The sequence below is a fragment of the Otolemur garnettii genome, unplaced genomic scaffold (assembly GCF_000181295.1).
Source record: "Otolemur garnettii isolate 467f Iridium unplaced genomic scaffold, OtoGar3 scaffold00001, whole genome shotgun sequence".
Classification (NCBI taxonomy): Eukaryota; Metazoa; Chordata; class Mammalia; order Primates; family Galagidae; genus Otolemur; species Otolemur garnettii.
Genome location: NW_003852396.1, coordinates 7050529 through 7071643, shown reverse-complemented (window position 1 = coordinate 7071643; position 21115 = coordinate 7050529). Strand labels below are relative to the sequence as shown.

At 42.0% G+C, this 21115-nt stretch overlaps 1 protein-coding gene and 1 pseudogene across 9 annotated transcripts in view; one reads left to right on the top strand and one right to left on the bottom strand.

Moving 5' to 3' along the window:
• The window catches only part of YAP1 (Yes associated protein 1), a 130864-nt gene extending 111496 nt beyond the window's left edge, over positions 1 to 19368 (bottom strand). For 6 of the 9 annotated variants that reach the window (XM_023511332.1, XM_012803363.2, XM_003780793.3 and 3 more), the window contains exons 1-2: positions 18485 to 18796; positions 14821 to 15071 (exon numbers count right to left, since the gene is read on the bottom strand). In XM_023511332.1, the coding sequence (XP_023367100.1) occupies positions 14821 to 15071; positions 18485 to 18796 (563 nt within the window). Of the gene's footprint in view, positions 1 to 14820; positions 15072 to 18484 lie in introns of all 9 variants that reach the window. The other 3 variants (XM_023511342.1, XM_023511357.1, XM_003780792.3) reach the window with 2 other exon arrangements.
• On the top strand, positions 8603 to 10279 carry LOC105886573 (annotated as a pseudogene).
• Positions 19369 to 21115: the final 1747 nt, after the last annotated feature.

Genomic DNA, 21115 nt, shown 5'->3' with positions numbered 1-21115 from the left:
CAACTCTTCACCATTTTTTTTAATCTTAAAAAAAAAGTTGTCCAGGAGAACTTGATAAATTTTAGCTATGACCCTACTACTGACGAGGTAAGGTCTCAGGAATGTTCATGTATTGACTTCTGATTTTAGCATTTTATTTTAATGTGCTTCCTTATTTAACACCTTTAACCAAGGTACACTGATTCTGCTCCATTCTTCCTCACGCCATTCAATATTTTAATGCCTTTTATGACTCACAAGTATCCACTTTTCTAGCAGTATTTAACACTCTTCTCCAGTAGTTATACAATGCTCTAATCTGAGTTTCACTTTGGTCATTAACAATCTTATGCAGTTTTGGAGTAGGGCACTGGCCCCGTATACCAGAGGTGACGGGTTCAAATGACCCTGGCCTAAAAAAATATTTATGGGCTCAGTGCCTGTGGCTCAAGCGGCTAAGGCGCCAGCCACGTACACCTGAGGTGGCGGGTTTGAATCCCCAGCCCAGGCCCGCCAAACAACAATGATGGCTGCAACCAAAAAATGGCCGGGCGTTGTGGCGGGCACCTATGGTCCCAGCTGCTTGGGAGGCTGAGGCAGGAGACTCGCTTGAGCCCAGGAGTTGGAGGTTGCTGTGAGCATGATGCCACAGCACTCTACCCAGGGGGACAGCTTGAGGCTCCGTCTCAAAAAAAAAAAAAAAAAAGAAAATATTTATGTAGTTCTAAAAGGTCTGCTTTCTCTTTTTTCCCCTAAGAGATTTCCATAACCTCTTTTCACCTAAATAAGAAAGACTGGCAGAAAAAGTGGAGCTGGAGAATTTCAACTTGAGATCAAAAACAACAAAGGGTCCTGACACATCTCATTCATCTATGGATGAATGTATTTTATCCTAAACCCAGCCTTCATGAAATGATAACGTAGTCCCTAGAAATGCTTACACAACCATATGATGGTTTATGGGGGGAAATAATAGTCTGTGACATCAGCAATGGCCTATTAAAGACTGGGCACAGGCTAGCTATCTGTTAAAAGAGCACTTGCCAGGGAAAGAAGCAACCTACCTCTTGGCTTTAACCTGTGGAAGTACACTGCATATTCTGCATATTTACAATTACTGAATCAATTCAGATGAAGCATGTTTTTCCTATCACCATCTGCACTAATGAGAGAAAGTCAAAAAGGAGGGCAGAAAGGGGCATGCTGCTAATTCTATAAGGTTGTTTTACTTTAAAGCTCTAATTTTTACAGCATACTAAGACAGAGAATTCTGAAGTAGCACACAGCAGTATCTCCACTATCCCACTATTGTGTATGTCATTTATGAATAGGAATTATATTTTCACTCTTTCTGCCCCTTCAAATTTTTTCAGAATCTAAATCCTTTGGAACAAAATTCACATACTACGAACCAATTAACCACCACCTCATGTCAAAGTCTACATATCTCCCTTTAAGAAAATGTAACATGTAAAAAGTAGTCCAAAGTTGACACTAATGGGAACAAATATACTTGAATTATTTGCCTTGAGGAAGCATTTACTTAAGGATTCAGTAAAAAGTGGCCTTTTAATACTACAGAAGTCAAATCATATGAAATTGCTAACAGGAACTGGTTTTGGCTTAGAAAACCAGTAGCTTTACATAATCAGCCTAATAATTACTAATTGAATTCACAGTAATTCAGCTTACATTAACTTTTTAAAACCTATTACATAGCCCAAGCACAAGATGGATGTTTAGGCTACAGAAAAATGGATCCAGGGGCTCTGTGGATTCAGGTACCTGGCACAGCCAAGAGCAGAGATGAAACCTAACACTGTTAAGCCCTAAAACACTGGTGATCATTCTTAACACCCAATGCCACTGATGCTGTCGAGAGAGAGGCATGGCAGATTTAGATTTTTATCTATAGAAACTGGCCACTGGAAGAGAATATAGAGCCCCCCCCCCAACTTTAAGAGGAAATAAAAGCAGCAGAACAAAATTGAAAAAGAAATATCCTGCATGATTATTATCAGACAGATACTGTATCACTATATCCATGAAATAATAATAGCATCTTATTAAAAGTAACATGGAGGGTGCCCACAGCACAGTGGTTACGGTGCCAGCCACATACACCGAGGCTGGTGGGTTTGAACCCAGCCCGGGCCAGCTGAACAACAATGACAACTGCAACAACAACAACAACAACAACAAAACAGCAGGATGTTGTAGCAGGCGCCTGGAGTCCCATCTACTTGGGAGGCTTTGGCAAGAAAATCGCTTAAGCCCAAGAGTTTGAGGTTGCTGTTGAGTTCTGCTGTCACGGCACTCTACTGAAGGCAACATAGTGAGTCTCAAATAGTAATAACAATCAAACAGTGAGCTCAGAAAAGAGACACTGGAAATTAAGAATGATAAATAGTTTTTCAAAAAAGTATCAACTAATGGCTCAGCACCCATAGCACACTGGTTACAGCACCATATACACGGAAGTTGGTGGATTCGATTCCAGTCCAGGACAGCAAAAAAACAATGACAACTGCAACAAAAAATAGCCGGGCATTGTGGGGAGGTGCCCATAGTCTCAGCTACTTGGGAGGCTGAGGCAAGAGAATTGCTTAAGCCCAAGGTTGCTGTGAGCTGTGATGCTATAGCACTCTACCAAGGGCGACATACTGAGACTCTGTCTCAAAAAAAATCAACTAAAAACTTAAAAGTTAAAATTGAACAGATCTCCCAGAAAGCATAATAGAGGCTAAATGAAGTAAAATAAAGGGGCAAGATAAGAAAACTAAAGATGATTTTAACTAGCAAGAATTGTAGAAAAAGAGAACAGAGAAAACAGACTGTAAGAAATTACCCAGGACTAGAAAAACGTTTTCCAGGACTATCCTTCAGTCCTTTAGGACAACTGAAATGCAAAACTTTAAGGGGCATCATTCACATCAAAGACTGAGTTTTCAGACCATGCATTCTTTTTTTTTTCAGCAACCTCCAACTCCTGGGCTCAAGCGAGTCTCCTGCCCCAGCCTCCCAAGTAGCTGGGACCACAGGCGCCCGCCACAACATCCGGCTATTTTTTTGGTTGCAGCCATTATTGTTGTTTGGCGGGCCTGGGCTGGATTTGAACCTGCCACCTTAGGCGTATGTGGCTGGTGCCTTAGCCACTTGAGCCACAGGCGCCGAGCCGGACCATGCATTCTTTACAGTTAATTTTAAAAGGCCCACATTGGGTATATCATGAAATTAGACCGCCAAAGATAAAGAGAATACTAAAATCCTCAAGGGAAACAAATTGGATTTAACTACTCAATTAGAAAACTGAAACTAGAATAAAATGGAACAATGGCTTCAAAATGCCAAGGGAAAATAATCCTAAATTCTACAACCAAACTGCCCACTAAATGTTAACAGATAAAGATATTTTTAAGACACACAAAAAAATCAAGTTACTTCCCCTGCACCTTTTTTCAGGGGATGAGCAAACTTAAAGAGTGAGCAAATCAATCAAGAATGAAAAAAATACAGGATGTAACCAAGAAGAATGATGCAACGACTCCCCAGGATCCAACCAAGGAGAATGATGCAAGGACTCCCCAGGACAAAAGCTTAGGATGTCCCTAGTATGACAACCAGTGCCAGACAACAAAAAATCTGTGATTTCGCCAAGGGAGCAAAAAAAGCAACAGAAATGCAAAAGTAGAGCATTCAGTAATCGCCTTACCAAGAAATTATGAAAGCTGTTGAGAAAACTATAATATATCATGTGGCTCAGCTGTGGGCAAAACCTAGTCATAAATAATGTAAAAATATTTAAACAAAAAAATTACACTAATTATATTGACAGGATAAATGAAAGGATCTTTCAGGTGAAGGAACTTTAAGAGACAGCAGTATAACATGTCTTATAAATATAATTTTTCTAGGTACAAAGAGAAAGCACACCTAAAAGGAGCTGAAAGTCTTTGCCTCTGGAGAAAGCGAACCAGAGATCAAGGTAGGAAGGAGGCCATTCCTCTTTTTCTATATATATCTTGAAGTATTAAGGAATTTTCTAAATATATATATGTATATAAAATCTCACTCCCCTAAAACTTAAATTTCAAAATATATCTTTATACACGAGGCTATGAAAACCAGTATCTTCAAACACCTTTCACTGGGAGGATCTGTGCTTCTTTGCCTCTGTCCTTCCTGGAACTTTCCAATTCTGTCTAATAAATTTTACTTTTGTAATCAAAAACATATCTTAATAAAAGAAATCAGTGGCTGGGCACAGAGGCTCACACCTATAATCCTCACACTCTGGGAGGCTAAGGCAGGTGGACTGCTTGAGCTCAGGAGTTCAAGAGCAGCCTAAGCAAGACTGAGACCCTAACTCTAGTAAAATCAGAAAATCCTGCTGGACTCTGGTGGTAGGTACTTGTAGTCCCCTCCCCCACCTCCTACTAGGGAGGCTGAGACAGGAGGATTGCTTGAGCCCTCCTGCAGTTCAAGGTTGCGGGGGAACAAAGATGACTACCCAGGGAAACAGAGTGAGACTCTGTCATCAAAAAAAATGAAAAGAAAAGAAATCCCTTAAAGCAGAGACAGCAGTGTTTAGAGCAGTGCCTCTCAGAGGGTATGTGTCAAGACCCCTGGCCAATGCCTGAAACTGCAGACAGTGCTGAACCCTATGTGTGTCTTTTCCTTTTTTTCAATGTTGTCTTTCTGATCTGATGACCAGGATGGCTGCTCAGTGGCTCCTGGGCAGGTAGAGAGCGTGGATGCCCCAGTCTCAGGGATAACTCACGCCCCAGACTGGCTGCACAGGATAGCAGCATATGCTCAGAAGAGTGCACAGTTTAAAAGATCTGAATTGTTGATTTCTGGAATTCTTCATTTAGTATTTTCATGCCACAGTTTATATATAGCTGGCCACAGGTAACTAAAATCTTGGAAAGCAAAACTTCAAAACTACTGCACACAAAGAAAGGAGAGTGGGAAGAAGAGTTTTGTAAATTAAAGTAAGAGATCCCACATTCACATCTTATATCATCTTATATAGAAAAATAATTCCCATTCTGCCTCACTTTCTGCCTGTTCCATATTATGTAAGAAGTTGAATTTTAAACAACTTTCAGTCCCATTTTTAATTTTGTCCAAGCACAGGGTAGCACACTATTGCTCTAAACCCCAGATCAAATAGTCTGAAGTAAAGTTTCATGTATGTATCAAAAGGCACATCACTCTAAACCAGCGGTTCTCAACCATGTATTAACTGTATTAAAGAACCATGGCATTAGGAAGGTTGAGAACCACTTCTCTAAATACATTTATTGGCTGGGCGGTGCCTGTGGCTCAAAGAGTAGGGCACTGACCCCATATACAGAGGGTAGAGGTTCGAACCCGCCCTGGCCAAACTGCAATAACAACAAAAAATAGCCAGGTGTTGTGGCAGGTGTCTGTAGTCCCAGCTACTCAGGAGGCTGAGGCAAGAGAATCGTCTAAGCCCAAAAGCTGGAGGTTGTGAGCTATAATGCCATAGTACTCTACCAAGGGTGACAGAGTTAGACTATGTCTCTAAAAACAATGAAACAAAACAAAACACATTTACTGGTCAAATAAAGCCTTTAAAAAAAAACCAGGGCAGCACCTGTAGCTCAAAGGAGGAGGACACTAGCCCCATATACCAGAGGTGGTGGGTTCCAACCCAACACCGACCTAAACTCCATTTAGGTTAAGTAAGCTGCAAGAAAAGGAAAAGGCTTTTAACAATATGCCCTCTCCCCATCCCCAGATCAGGACCCAGCTCAAGAATTTGATAGTCTAGTAACTAGCATTATCCCAAGAAGAGATAGAGATGCACACTAACAGCACTAAGCACAAATAAAGCATTAACGATATTTGGTGAAAGAAAATCTGAACAGATACTCTCACCTAACATCATTTGTAAGAAACAATAGCTTATCACTCCGTGTGTTAAAGATTGTAATTTTTCTCTTGCGAAGAGTCGTATAAGGATAGAACTACTGACCACTTTCCTGTCCAGAATATCTGGGGTGGCAGGGAGAGAACTATTGTGATCTACAGTAAACATTTTTGTTTGCTTTTCAGAAGGGGTCAAGTCGGGTAAATAAAGTGCCTCCATAGTGGCAGTACTTGTTCCCAGGAAACTTGGTGCTACAGTACTTGAACAACCAGAACCACGCACCAATCCTTCTACATAAAAACAGCAACATCCCCTGGGATTAGTTCTGACTAATCCCAGAATCAGAAGCTCTTTTTGGAAGAACTGCATCACTTAGTAACCACAGTTACAGAACCACACAGCTCTTTAAAGACCTTTTATACAATACTACTCAACTATTTAATAACTTTCAAGCCATAATTAATGGCGAAATTATGCAACAGAAGGTAACAAATTAAGCTGGAATAATCTTACATCTTAACAACTGATTTTTAAAATGACTTCACTTTTTATTATGTCCTAAGCCCAAACTTCAGTATACATTCTGGCAACTAGAAATGTTAGGGTTAGAGTTTACCTCTCCCTAAAAGCCCTCAGGTAAAAAGTAAAAGGCAAGGGAAGATAATGCCGCCTAGAATGACAGCATTATTTTAGGGTGCTAATGTACATTATTTTTCTAATTACAAAATAAAATTTTTCTCAACATTATAAAGGACTGATCTCAGGGTTTTAAAAAATGTTTAAGTTTCAACTATTCAAATACTATCTAGGGTTTTTAAAATTTGCTTAAAATGTTTAACATGAAGCTCTTCAGAAGTATTTTTTGAATGTTATTTCTATTTTTTAGATTCCTCTCAAAATTCAGCTTAAAGAATCTTAGTATTAGAAGAAAATTAGTGGCCAGGCACAGTGGCTCATGTTTATAATCCCAGCACTCTAGGAGGCCAAGGTAGTTGACTGCTTAAGCTCAGAAGTTCAAGACCAGCTGGAGCAGGAGCCAGACTCCACTGCTACTAAAAATAGAAAAACAAAGCGGTGCCTATAGCTCAGTGGGTAGAGAGCCAGCCACGTACACTCAGGCTGGAGGGTTTGAACCCAACCAGGCCAGCTAAACAACAATGACAACTGCAACAACAACAACAACAAAAAATAGCCAGGCATTGTGGCGGGCCTCTGTAATCCCAGGTACTTGGGAGGCTGAGGCAAGAGAACTGCTGAAACCCAAGAGTTTGAGGTTGCTGTTGAGTTGTGCTACCATGATACTCTACCGAGGACAACATAGTGAGACTCTGTCTCAAAAAAGAAAGAAAAACTAGCCAGGTATTGTGGTGGGTCCCTAAAATCCCAGCTACTCAGGAGGCTGAGGCAAGAAGTTCACTTGAACCCAATAGTTTGAGGTTGCTGTGAGTTATGATGGCCTCCGCACTCTACCCAATGCAAAAGAGACTTGGTTTCCAAAATAAAGAAAAAGAAAATTAAGTAATGATTCCATTTTGCAGCACTTAAAAATTCCAGTTTCTTAATTAAATATCCTTCTTAGTTCACACTAAAAATATTCAGTATCTTCCCTAGGGAGTAAGTTAACTTCCTTGTTCTACTTGCTCTGTCATATCTACTGTTCCCCATTCCCCAACTGTTTTGCTGTTGTATTCTATTGAACGCAGTTCCTACAGAATTTTTCTCCCTAAATTACTGTGGCACTGCATGGTGGCTAAATTAATGTGCTACTCATTCTTCCCTGAGATGCCCACTCACTGAGCAGAAATAGGTTTTTTGTTTTTTTTTTTTAAGACAGAGCCTCAAGCTATCGCCCTGGGTAGAGTGCCCAGGCATCACAATTCACAGCAACCTCAAAATCCTGAGCTTCTTGCCTTAGTCTCCCAAGTAGCTGGGACTACAGGCACCCACCACAACACCTGGTTATTTTTTTGGTTGTAGTTGTCGTTGTTCAGCAGGCTTGGGCTGGATTTGAACCACCAGCTCTGGTGTATGTGGCTGGCACCGTAGGCGCCTGAGCTACCAATGCTGAGCTGGGTTTTTTTTTTTTTTGATAGCAAAGAACATACTTTCATCTTCTCCCTCCATTCAGCCTCAATAGCAAGACAAACAGGCAGGGACCGGCCTTCCCCTCAAACAGGGAAATACTTTGTGATTACAGTTTAAACCATTTTGGGGGGGATGGTGTATGCATGTGCTTGCAACTTAATCAACATTTAATAGAAAAATCACAAGCTTTCGTTTTTAAAGAGAAACCATTTGGGATATACTAGATTCAAGAGGAAATGGCATACTCTTATTTCTTATGAAACTGTTTCTCTTCAAAACATCTCCTTTATTATGGTAACAACATACACTATGAGAAGCATAACATCCAAATTTTAACAAAATACTTTAATACATCTCCGTTAGTTCATACATTTCTAAGGTACTTCTAACCAAGGCAATGGAGCATCCATTTCGAAAATACATCTGTACCAGGAAAAGAAACTGCAGTGATCAACTGCATATGTAAGTTTCATTGAACCCTGGAATACGGCTAAGCTTATGCCATGTGATGTCAAAAGTATCTGAAAAAACTGTTTAAATTGTGGATCAAGATGCTTGATTTAACTTTTAATCAAATCAGAGCCAAAAGAAACCTTGAAATTTCACCGATTAAAAACATTGAGGCTAGTTATTCAGAAAATGATAAAAAATGGACATGAAACAAAACCATCCTTTAAAAATCATCAGAAGAACATCATCAAAAAAATGCAAATAGGGGGAGGAAGGCAGCGGGAAGGGGATCGGTTGCCATTGATAACGGTCGAGCAGCTGAGTAAGTGTAAGCAGCTTAACGAAAACCAAGTGCAAACGTTGTGCGAAAAGGCGAGAGAAATTCTAACAAAAGAATCAAATGTGCAGGAGGTTCGTTGTCCTGTTACTGTCTGTGGAGATGTGCACAGTCAATTTAGTGATCTTACGGAACTCTTTAGAATTGGTGGGAAATCACTAGATACAAACTATTCATGGGCGACTACATGGACAGAGGTTATTATTCAGTGGAGACTGTCACTATTCTTGTAGCATTAAAGGTGCACTATCCAGAACGCATTACAATATTGAGAGGAAATCATGAAAGCTGACAAATTACCAAAGTATATGGCTTTTATGATGAATGTCTACGAAAGCATGGGAATGCCAATGTTTGGAAATATTTTACTGATCTATCTGATTCTTCCACTTACAGCTTTAGTAGATGGACAGATATTCTGGCTCCATGGTGGCCTCTCTCCATCCATAGACACACTGGATCACGTAAGAGCCCTGGATTGCTTGTAGAAAGTTCCACGAGGGCCCAATGGTTATGGTCAGATCCAGATGATCCTGATGGGTGGGGTATTTCACCACGTGGTGCTGGCTACACATTTGGACAAGACATTTCTGAAGCATTTATCCATGCCAGTGTCCTCACTCTGGTTTCTCGTGCTCACCAGCTTGTAATGGAGGGGTACAATTGGTGTCATGACCGGAATGTGGTTACAATTTTCAGTGTACCCAATTACTGTTATTGTTGTGGGAACTAGGCTGCTATCATGGAATTAGACGACACTGTAAAATCTTCCCTCTCAGTCTGACCAGCACCTCATCGTCGTGGAGAGCCTCACAGTACACCCCAGACTACTTCCTGTAAATTCCTCCTGAGGAAACCTGCCTTTGTCTGTAGAAGTATACCTGGCTTTTTAAAATATATATATATTTAAAAAAAAAAAAAAAACCAACCCAACAGTAATCTATGTGTTTCTGTAACAAACTGGGATCTGTCTTGGCATTAAACCACACCCTCGACCAGAATGTGCCACACTAATGATGGGCATTTAGCACCGTCTGAGGCTGAAATCGACACACTGTTCTAGCTGGGTCAGTCTAACAGTCTACCTGCTGTATTTGTAGTAATCATTTTCCTCTGAACTAACTGCTTCACCTCCTTTCCAGTTACGTGGAAATTTTAGTTATAGTGTTTAACTAGCATGGATTAATAGAGTTGGAGTTTTATTTTTAAGAAAAATTCACACAAGCTAACTTCCACTAACCTATTATTACCCTTTATTTTATTGAAATGTATAATTAACTGAAGAAAAGATTCTTTTTGGAGTATGTTGTCATAACATTCAAGGAGATTTCCCTGCTTTAAACTAGGTTGCTGTTTTATGTTGAAGTGCATATTTCTGTATATTTGTCATGACAGTGCTTGCATCCTAAGCACTGAGCAAATAAACTTTACATTTTAAACAAAAACAAAAAAATGCAAATATACAGACTTTTCAAATGAATGGATCAGATTCCTTAAGTCAGATTTTAAGGTACTAACCTGGTACATTATTTATGAGGAGATCTTTGTATGTAGTAATAGTTACAAGGTATCAGAGACAATAAAACAATCTGACAAGTAAAAACACTCCTTGTAACCAGGGATATTATAGAATACTAATTCAGGAAGTTATTCAGCAGTTTATAAAGAAATAGGAAGTTGTTGATCAACTACTTGAGCAACTATTTCCTGTAGGAAAACTATAAGACAGCTGAAGAAGGCAATAATTCAGAGTCATAAAGGGAATGAATTCTTTTAAAATAAAAGCTCAATGTACTATACTTAAAAAATTAGTTTCAACAGTAAATTCAATAGAACACGTATTATATATAGCATACAATGACTAAGCCTTTTTACGTACTTCACAATCATCCCATAGCTTGAATTTGTGTTACTGACCAATGTAGCTGGTACTTTTACCCTATCATTTGTCAAGATAAGATACAAGTCTTCTCCAGAAGGTCTATCTTGCTGACCTAGAGGGAGCATTAAAAATACCAATAACTGGCTCAGCGCCTGTGGCTCAAGTGGCTAAGGCACCAGCCACATACACCTAAGGTGGTGGGTTCGAATCCAGCCTGGGCCCGCCAAAACAACAATGACGGCTGCAACCAAAAAATAACCAGGCGTGGTGGTGGTGGGCGCCTGTGGTCCCAGCTACCTGGGAGGCTGAGGCAGGAGACTTGCTTGAGCCCAGGAGTTGGAAGTTGCTGTGAGCTGTGATGCCACAGCACTCTACCCAGGGGGATAGCTTGAGGCTCTGTCTCAAACAGAAAAAAAAAAAAAAAATACCAATAACTGCCTGCTTATAATTCTTCTGTAATTATGCTGCCTTGAACCTAGAAGACTTCAAAAACTCATTCATCTATGGTCACAAGGCAATAATTAGTTGTTTCCAAAGTCAACATCTCTAAGTTTTCTCTCAAATTACATCACCTTGCATATTCGGACCATTTATAGTCACAGTTTTCATGCCAAATATAAACCTCAATAAGGTATATACTTTGTAACCTAAAACTTTGTCCCAACAAGTATTTAAAGAGATGTACTTAAATACAACATTTCACTGTGGAAATGTGTATAAAGTATGCAACTACTTTAAATCTTCATTCTTCATCTAGCTTGCAACAATTCTTCATTAGACACAAAAAGAAAATACATAGGTATTGACTGCAAAGGGTATGATTTTAAAACCTTAAAACTAGGCTAACAATGAATTTTGACAATAACTTGGTACCACAAAAGTTTAGTTATCATCACCTTGACTCACAGTTAGGATATTAACCATATTTATCTATTCAGTACACAAAAAATTAAGTTGTTTATGACAAACATATACCCTATAACATCACGGAAGTAGCTAACAACTGGAGAAGATAACTAATATTGCCTTACAACATTTCTCCAAATGTATATTGTTCATAATGCAGATAACCTGTAAAAGGATATGAAATTCTAAAAACCCACAGCACCCATCTTTCACATCTAATCCTTAGGAACCCTCTATACAATCCCTGATAGGTACCAACTAATCCATGACTTCATCTGCTTTTAATGACCAAGATTTACTTCTCTGGGAAAATCTAAGTCCTGAAAAGCTTGATTTAAGAAAATCCATGGAGTTGAACTACTCATATTTCTTATAATATAAAAAGACTAGGCTGGGAGTGGTGGCTCACGCCTATAATCATAGTACTCAGGTGGATTCCTGAATAAGAGTAAGACCCCATCTCTACTAAAGATAGAGAAACTAGCTGGGCATTATGGCAGTTGCCTATAGTCCCAGCTACTCAGGAGGCTGAGGCAGGAGGATCACTCAATCCCCAGAGTTTTAGGTTATAGTAAGCAATGATAATGCCATGGCACTCTAGCCAAGACAACAGACTCTTTGAAAAAACAAACAAACAAAAAAAACCCTAATCTTACTTCCACAAGAGAATAAAAGAAAAACTGTATCTTATCTTTCCACTTCACAGTTTTTTCTTTTCCAATAAACTTCTCCTTAGCCCTGCAACTATCTTCCATATGGCAAAATTCTTATTTTAGCCTGGTTTACCTTCTGTCCAGGCCCACGGGTCATGGGGATGAATGAGGTAGTGGGGTGTGTGTATGTATATTTTTCATTAATCCATTTATATACTACCCTTATAAGAGAAACATTTCTACTCAGAGGAAGAATCACTGGTATCTGTGCAGGATTGGTTCCAAAACCTCCTGCAGATATTAAAATTCTTGATGTACAAGTCTCTAATATAAAATCATATCATATTTGCATATGACCTATGCACATCCTCCTATATACTTTAAAACACCTCTAGATTACTTAAAATACTTAATGTAATGCTAAATAGTTGTTATGCTATATTCTTTAGGGAATGACAAGAAAACTCTGTACATTGTTCATTATGGATATAATTTTCTTTTTCAAATAGTTTCAAAGATCAGCAGTTGGTTGAATTCAAAGATGCAGAACTATGCATACACAGGGCCAACTGAATATTTCAGCTCCAAAAAGATCACTCACTCAAAACAATGAAAATGTAGGCAGATGTCACCTATAGGCAATGATTACAAGATACAAAGGACTAAGATGAAGAACATAAATGTTGCTCTGTTTGTTACTCTTTAACTTTATACTTTTTGCCACAGCATCAACCAATGAAAGAAGGCAAGCAGGCTATTAAGCTGTTTAAAAATCTCCCCAGGTCAGCATATGACCCAGCAGGGAGAGGTTCAAAAAAGTGCAGCCTTTCTTTTTCTCCTTAACAACCTGGTTTGTTTCCACTCCTTCCCCCTCCAGGACACATCCCTCACAGCTAGAAGCTCTTTCAATCGTTTACTTTGGATGTCTGCTTGAGAACAAATGATCTCGCTTATGCAGATGAGTTTGCCAGACTAGTGTGTACTTTCCAGTCTCAGGCCCTTTTATTGTTCTGGTTGAAACCTGACCCTTTGAAATGGATACCAGGACACCAGAAAGTCAATTTTTAAAAAGCAGAAAAAGTTGCAGGAAAAGAGCAAAAAACTATAGAAATGTCAAGATTTAACTTTTCCCTCTGTTCTTCTAAATAAGCCTGTCATGAAACTTTCTCACATTATACAATAATACCCATCTTGAAAGACAATCAATACATGTATAAAACACATATTAAAACTCACACAACAAAACATCACTGGTAATTCTATCATCTGATCTAATAAATATTATCTTTGCCTTAGGAGTAGACTGTCAAGACAGATCTGAATCAACACTTGCTTTCACTTTATTATCTCAACCTCACTAAATACTATTATGTGAGCTTTTTTTTTTTTGAGACAGAGTCTCACTACGTGGCCCTCCGTAGAATGCCATAGGGTCACAACTCACAGCAACCTCAAACTCTTGGGTTCAAGCAATTTTCTTGCCTCAATCTCCCAAGTAGCTGGGACTACAGGTGCCCGCCACAACACCCGTCTATTTTTTTGTGGCAATGGTCCTTATTGTTCAGCTGGTCCATATGGCTGATGCTGTAACCACTGTGCTATGGGCCCTGAGACTAAGGGAGCATTAGGTTTATTTTGTAATAATTAGTTTTAGACAACGTTCTGTATAAACTTGATCCAAATAAGTCAGATAAAATTAATGTCTGCAATTTTCTATAATTCAAAATTACAAAATCTACAATTTCAAAATTAAGAGATAAAATTCTGTGTAGGTCTTTTCAGTTTAATGCAATTTTGCCATTTTGTTATAGACAAAAAAAAAGCTAATGAAAATAAACAAGGCGGGGTGGCGCCTGTGGCTCAAGGAGTAGGGCACTGGCCCCATATACCGGAGGTGGAGGGTTCAAAGCCAGCCCTGGCCAAAAAAATGCAAAAAATGCAAAATAAAAAAAAGATGAAAAAAAAAAAAAAAAAGAAAATAAACAAGGCAATGGCCTTTTTGTTTTACTAAAGATTCTGTTTTGAAGACCTACTATTTTAAAGAAGTTTGCTTCTAAGTCTATCAAGCCTAAAAATGTATATTTCTTTCTCTGCAGTGTGATGAAAAAACTGATAAATCACAAGCTGCAACTAAAGTGTTTGTCTTTTCGCAATTTAAAATACTGTAAAATTCAACACTCAGAAAAATCTCATTGTGTAGTTCCTTCTCTACGAATAAAACATTGACTTAAAATGATATAAACAGCACCACACATATTTCATAAGACAATGCTATTCTAATTCTCAGAATTTTACAATTTTTATGGTGCCTTTTTTTCTTCTTTTTGGCCAAGCTAATTAAAAGGTTTGGCACAAACTCAAAATGAGACTATCCCAACTGCCTCAGAAGAGACTGCAAAAAAGACTCTAAACCAAGAATCATTTAAGCTTTCAAAATATTACCCATATTAAAAAAGGTATTTAGGTTATGCCAAACTGGAAAAAAGTTTTGAAAGATATCACTGTGTTCTAACACAAACATTAAGTAAAATATAAAAATAAATGATATTCTATATCTTAACACCACTTTCCTGTGTTATCCAGCACACGCTTTTCTTAGATAACTATCTCCCACCATTCTTACACTTACTTTAAGAAGTATCTCTGACCAGAAGATGTCTTTGCCATCTCCCAGCCTGCTGGCAGAGGTACATCATCAGGTATCTCAAAAGAAGACTGCCGAAGATGTTGAGCTGCAGATGTGGCTGCTGGACCAGAGACTACTCCAGTGGGGGTCAGTGTCCCAGGAGAAACTGCTCCCAACTGCAGGGAAGCTGGAGAGGAATGAGCTCGTACATGCTGAGGAGTCAAGGCTCCCGCAGTGCCTGCATCTGTACTGGCCTATTAGGAATATTAAAATGAAAATTTTTAAAAATGTTAGAGAGTCCCTTTAAATTTAAACTTCCCTGATAAAATTTTATCACAACTAAACAAGCACCAAAGACAAATTTCAGTATTAGTATTTGACACCTGAGAACACAGGTTTTTCAAATGCTTTTAATTGTATGTAATTTAGTATGTACATTTTATAAACATTTGTAATTTTTTCTTTTTTTAGACAGAGTCTCACTCTGTTGCCCTGGGGTTCAGGGCTGTGGAGTCATAGCTCACGGCAACCTCAAACTCTTGGGCTCAAGCAATCCTCTTGCCTCAGCCTCCCCCACAGCTGGGACTACAGGGCCTGCCACAATGCCCAGCTATTTTTAGAGACAATGTCTCACTCTGCTTAGGCTCAGGTCTCAAACTCCTGAGTCTCAATCACCTACCTCTGCCTCCCCAAATGCTGGGATTACATTTTTATTTTTCTAAACATTTTTAATTTGATTGATGGAGAGTCCATCTAAATGAATTTCTACCTACCATCATCAGACATGCCTTCTACATCTTTTAAAAGCAACTAATTCATAATAAATAAAATATTCCTAATGTTTTAATTCATAGTAATAAATGTAGGATTTTAAAACTTAATTTCTGAAAGGTCAAGGAAGTATAGGTGCTTTTCCAAATTCTCAAATGTTTTATAAGTATAAACACAACCCAAAGATTAACTATGTATTTATAAACTGTATTTTAAACAATTAATGTTTCCTAGGACAAACCCTAAAAAAAAGCAAGCCCCTGTAATTTTTTCTCACTATGAACAAATGCCATCAATAAAGAAATCATCACAAGTTATACAATTTTTTTTTTTTTTTAACCGGGACTGGGTTTGAACCCACCACCGCCAGTGTATGGGGCCGGTGCCCTACTCCTTGAGCCACAGGCACTGCTCAAGTTATATGACTTTTAATGCAAGCAAAAGATATGGAACTACCCAAATCGTTGTTAAAAGCCATCTAATTACTGGAATTAAAAACCAACCATACCTTCAAACCTAGAAGACAAAGATGTTACCAGTTCGATCGTAGTATAACTTAAGAACTTACAAACACATTTACAACTATGGAATAGTAGAAAAATTCTGAGTTCCAGTTCAAGCTGGCTAGTGTTCACTGAATAGATAACTTCCATTTGCCTCCGTTTTCTCATTTGTAAAATGGTTTTCAGGTTTTCATGATGGAAAAAATGGATATACGTTAAAGAATTTGCAGTCAACAGTGTATGAATAGTAGATAATATAGCGTTTTTAAAATTCCTTATTAGAGTTTATCAAAATGTTAAAATTTCCTAAATTCATGTAGGCAAATAAAGGAAACTAGAAGGAATCGGTAATCCTTTAAGCCTTAAAGTCACATACAATTCTGCGTTTCCAATCAGAATAAGTATCATTTAGGAAATCCTTGGCAGAAACAAAAATTCAACTTACAGATGCACAACACTTCGTTTAAAGGCTTGTTAAAAACAAAAGTATATGAACAGTGTAAATTTTCAAATTGCTGAATATCAACTTTTACGCAATTAAGGCTAGAATAATCAACACACCTTTCAGTTGTAATTCTTTTTGGCTGACAAATGCCACAAAATAGGGAATTCAATCACCTATATATATGTTTTTTATACTTTCAAAACATACTGAGTAACCAGTAGAATAGCTGTGTAGTCAGTAGGGTGCATGCCAACATGTATTTATCAGTAATGAGAGTCCGCAACCCCACTTCCAGGGGTAAGAGAAAAAAGCATACCTAAGTCTACTTCTTACTAATTGAAGTGTTTAGGCAAGCAGCTAAATTGTTTTTCCTTCCTCCTCTCTAACCCGGGTTTTTGTCATCAGGTTAAGTGAGCTTTTCTGATTTCCAAAACCTGCTTGTCTGCTAGGCGAGAATATACAACAGGCCTGAAATAGGAGGGGGAATAGGAGTGGGGGCGGCAACTCTTCTCTCCACTCAAGTTACAGCCCGAGTGGGCTAACTGCATTGCGGTATTTGGAAAACCAATTAACTTTTAGGCCAACTTCCTATGTTGAAGTTTAGACTGAAAAAAGTTCTCCAAGAAAAGGGGGGGGGGGGGGCGCGGAGAGAAAAAGAGAAAGAAAGAGAACAGTAAATAAATCCCCTGGGGCCTACCGGAATGTTAACACTTCATTATAAAGCTTCACTTCAATACTGAGTCTAGTTGGCAAAATAACCAAACCTTGTGTATGTGGAAAAGCAGCCATGTTCATATCCTCAATAAGAATTAAAAAGCAATGGCGATCCTAGAATTAGTCATCGCTTCCCAAACATTTACTTTTAATCACAGTTGAACTGGGCAGGACTTGGCCTATGAGTCAACCTGCAGTGTATTATCAAAGGCTTGTGTTAAAAACTCAGTGCTGTAAAAGGCCAACTCAGTTCCTGCGCAACGTACAGATGTGGCTAACTCAAAAGCATTTCAGCAGACTGTAAATAATAGTCTAAAATTGGGAAATCAACACGTGAACCTACTAAGTTTGATAAGAGAGAGTCCGCCCGAGTTGCAAGGAACAAGGGAAGCGCCGGAGTGAAAACTCCATAAACAACTTCCAGGAAAGTCTGGGCAGGGGAAGCCCGAATCCTGTATTCTGAAAGCGCCAGGCCGCGAGAAAAATAAATGCTTACAGGAGGAGGGGGAGGAGGAGGCAAGGAGAAGGAGGAGGGCAGAGGAGGAGAGAAAGAGGGAGGAGTGGGACCCGGACCGGGTGGGGGAGGGGGAAAGAGCAAGAAAGTAAATGGACCGGTTCAACCCCCATCCCTAATCAACACTGGAAAACAAGAGAACAATTATTTGACTCCCCAGGAGACTGAAGTGGACCGAGAGGCCCCGAAGGAAAGGGGGCCCAGGGCTCAACTTCACAAACTCGGCCGCCGCTGGCAACTCACCCACACACAAATGCCAGAGGCCCCCCTCCCCCTTTCCCGGCCCAGGCCCGGCGGGAGCGAAGGTGCGGAGCGCGCGGAGGCGCGCGCATTGTGCGAGCCCACCGCGGCCCCGGCCCGACTCCCCACCCCCTTCCTGCCTCCCACCTCCCCCCCACTCCCGCCAACCTCCCGGGAACCCCGGGAAGAAAGAAAAGAGGAATGAGGAAAGGACGCCCCCCGGGGCTGCGACCGCGGAGAAAAACTCCAAGGGGAAAAACAAATCTCGGCCCCGGACTCCGGAGGAATGGGGAGCCCGGAACCGCGGCCGAACGGGCGCCTCCAGTTCCTCCACTTCACCGCAAGAGCCGCCCCCCCACCCCAGCCCCGCGAGGCCACCCGGAGCCTCCCGCCCCCGGTCAGAGCCGGCAGCCGCGGACCCCGAGCGCCCCCCGCCTGGGGCCCACCCGACGGGCCGGGGGAGAGGGGCGGCGAAGTTACCTGTCGGGAGTGGGACTTGGGCTCCGGCGGCTTGAAGAAGGAGTCGGGCAGCTTCCGGAGCCTCATGGGCACGGTCTGGGGCACGTTGGCCGTCTTCGGGTTCATGACGGCGTTGAAGAGTGCCTCCAGGTCGGTCTCCGAGTCCCCCCGGACGTGCACGATCTGGTGCCCGGCGGGGGGCGCCGGGGGCGCCGCCTGGGGTGCCGGCTGCCCCGGCCCGGACGGCTGGCCCTGCCCCTGGGGGGTCTGCGCGGGCGGCTGCCCTTGGCCCGGGGGGGCCGGCTGAGGCGGCGGCTGCTGCCCAGGATCCATGGCTTCTGCCTCCCCGACGCGCACCCCTTGACCAGGCAGGCGAGGGCTCCGCCCGGACGTCCCGGCTCGACGGGTCGAGATGGGCGAAGCGGCGAGAGCGGCGGGCCGGGCGGCGCTGGGCGGCGGGAGCGGCGCTGTCCTCGCTCTCAGGGCCGGGGGGCTGCGCCGCGGTCCCGCATCCCCCGCCCCGGCGCCTCCGCCCCCGCCCTGCGCCCCGGCTCCACTGGTCTGGCGGCTGCGCCTCGGGAGGGGCTGCGAGAGGCTCGGACCTGCGGCGCCTGAGAACTTTTTTCCCTCAACTCCCTTGACGGAGACCGGACGGCTACTTGCCTTCCCCTCCCCCTTTCTCTTTTATTTCCTTTTCTTGTTCCTTCCTTCCTCCCTTTCTTTTCCCTGGCGGCGGCTGCGCCCGACTGAGACAGAAACTCGCCTAAAACTAAAGTTGAGAGAAGCGCCCGCCCGCGCCGCTCGCCGGCTCCGCCTCCTCCCAGCTCTTCCTTCCTCTGCGCGCCCGCCCGCACCGAGTCCGCGGCCGGCCGCAGAGGGAAACTTTCCCGGCAAGTTACTACATTCCTGCAGACTCCCGGCCGCACGTGACGCGCCCGCCCTTGCTGCCGGCCTCCCTCCGCCCGCGCCTCGCGGCGCAGCAGCCGAGAGCGCGCCTGGTGTTCGTGCGGCCGGGGCGGCCGACCCTCGGACCAATGCTGGGTCGGAACTCTGGTCTGCGGAGGACGCGGCCGCCCTGGGCCTCGCCAAGTCCTCCCGCCCCGCCACCGCTCGGGAAGGGCTCTTCCAGCTGGCCTGGACATGTGCAATGGCCAAGGTCGAAAAAAGTCGGGAGCAGAGGACGTATAAATGCACTTACCTCCTCCCGGCGGTAGCTCGACTAGACGGAGTTGAGCGCCAGTGCGGGCTCAAAGCCGCGAGGATGGGTTGGAGTTAAAATAGGTAACAGACAGCGATTTTAATAAAAGTCCGTTTTTAAACATTAACTTGATTTTGTAATTTTTCACTTCTTAGTCTACGAAAGCCTACTTGAAAAAGGGAAACAATTATTGTACTTGAAAACTGGTCTGTGACTCAATGCAAATTGCTCAAAGAAGCGAAAACATTACCTTTTTTACAAGTGAAAAAACCACATCTTTTTAAGCACTCAAACTTGGAACACAGTCGCTGAGAATCTCAACACAGCACACACACAAAAGATCGGTGCTCAACTTTGGTTGCAAGCATTCCTCCGTCCCTATCTTTAATCCTGGAGCGCTGGGAGCCTGCAGCCTCTTTGTCGTCCTGTACCTGGCACAGGGGTGAACTCAGATGGATGCGAACTAAGAAATGAATAGGCAAGGAGGTCACCCAGGCACCCGATTCTCCATGTGACAGTATCATGTGCAAGGAGTCTATTTGAAAATACTCAATTTGTTTTTTAAGTCAAACTTTTTTTTTTTTTGAGACAGAGCCTCAAGGTGTTGTCCTGGGTAGAGTCCTGTGGCATCACAGCTCACAGAAACCTCCAACTCCTCGGCTCTAGCGAATCTCCTGCCTCCACCTCCCAAGTAGCTGGGACCACAGGCGCCTGCCACAACGCCCGGCTATTTTTTGGTTGCAGCCATCGTTTGGCTGGCCGGGACTGGATTCGAACCCGCCAGCTCAGGTGTATGTGGCTGGCGCCTTAGCCGCTTGAGCCACAGGCGCCAAGCCCAAGTCATAAACTTTTTTTAAAGCAGCTTCATTGAGATACAGTTTACATAACATATTATTCGTCCATTAAAGCAACTCACTGGGGTTTTTTAGTCTATGTACAGGGGTGTGCCACATTAGGCTGATTTTTTTTAATCCACTAGCCTATTCTGAAGAAATCCGGTTCTGGTTCTTGTTTAATGATTTTTGTCTGCAGTGCTAGTGAAACACAGGTATAAATAGGATTAAGCAAGGAAAAGGCCCTTGAGCAAAAAAGATAATCTCTTCCTCCAGCCAGAACTTGCCCAGGAGATTTCTGAAGAGGAATCTGCATCTCTTGGTGGTAGGGCTGGCCGAGGAGAGCAAGCTTTAGACACTACTCAAATTCGTTTTTTTGTTTGTTTGTTTTTTTCTTCCCACGTTGATCATCGGCTTGCACAGACACTCAAAATTCTAACAGAGATTCTAGTCACCTGCTCTGGAGCCCAGTTTCCTCTCTGAGGAAAAGGGTCAATGTAAGTGACATTTATGACTGCTTCTTGGATTTGTTCCTGCTCCCCTCAAACATCAGTGCGTTTAACAACAGACTTGGAAGTTCTGGAGTTACAGAGTTTTGAGTGCAACTCCCAATTCCACTAT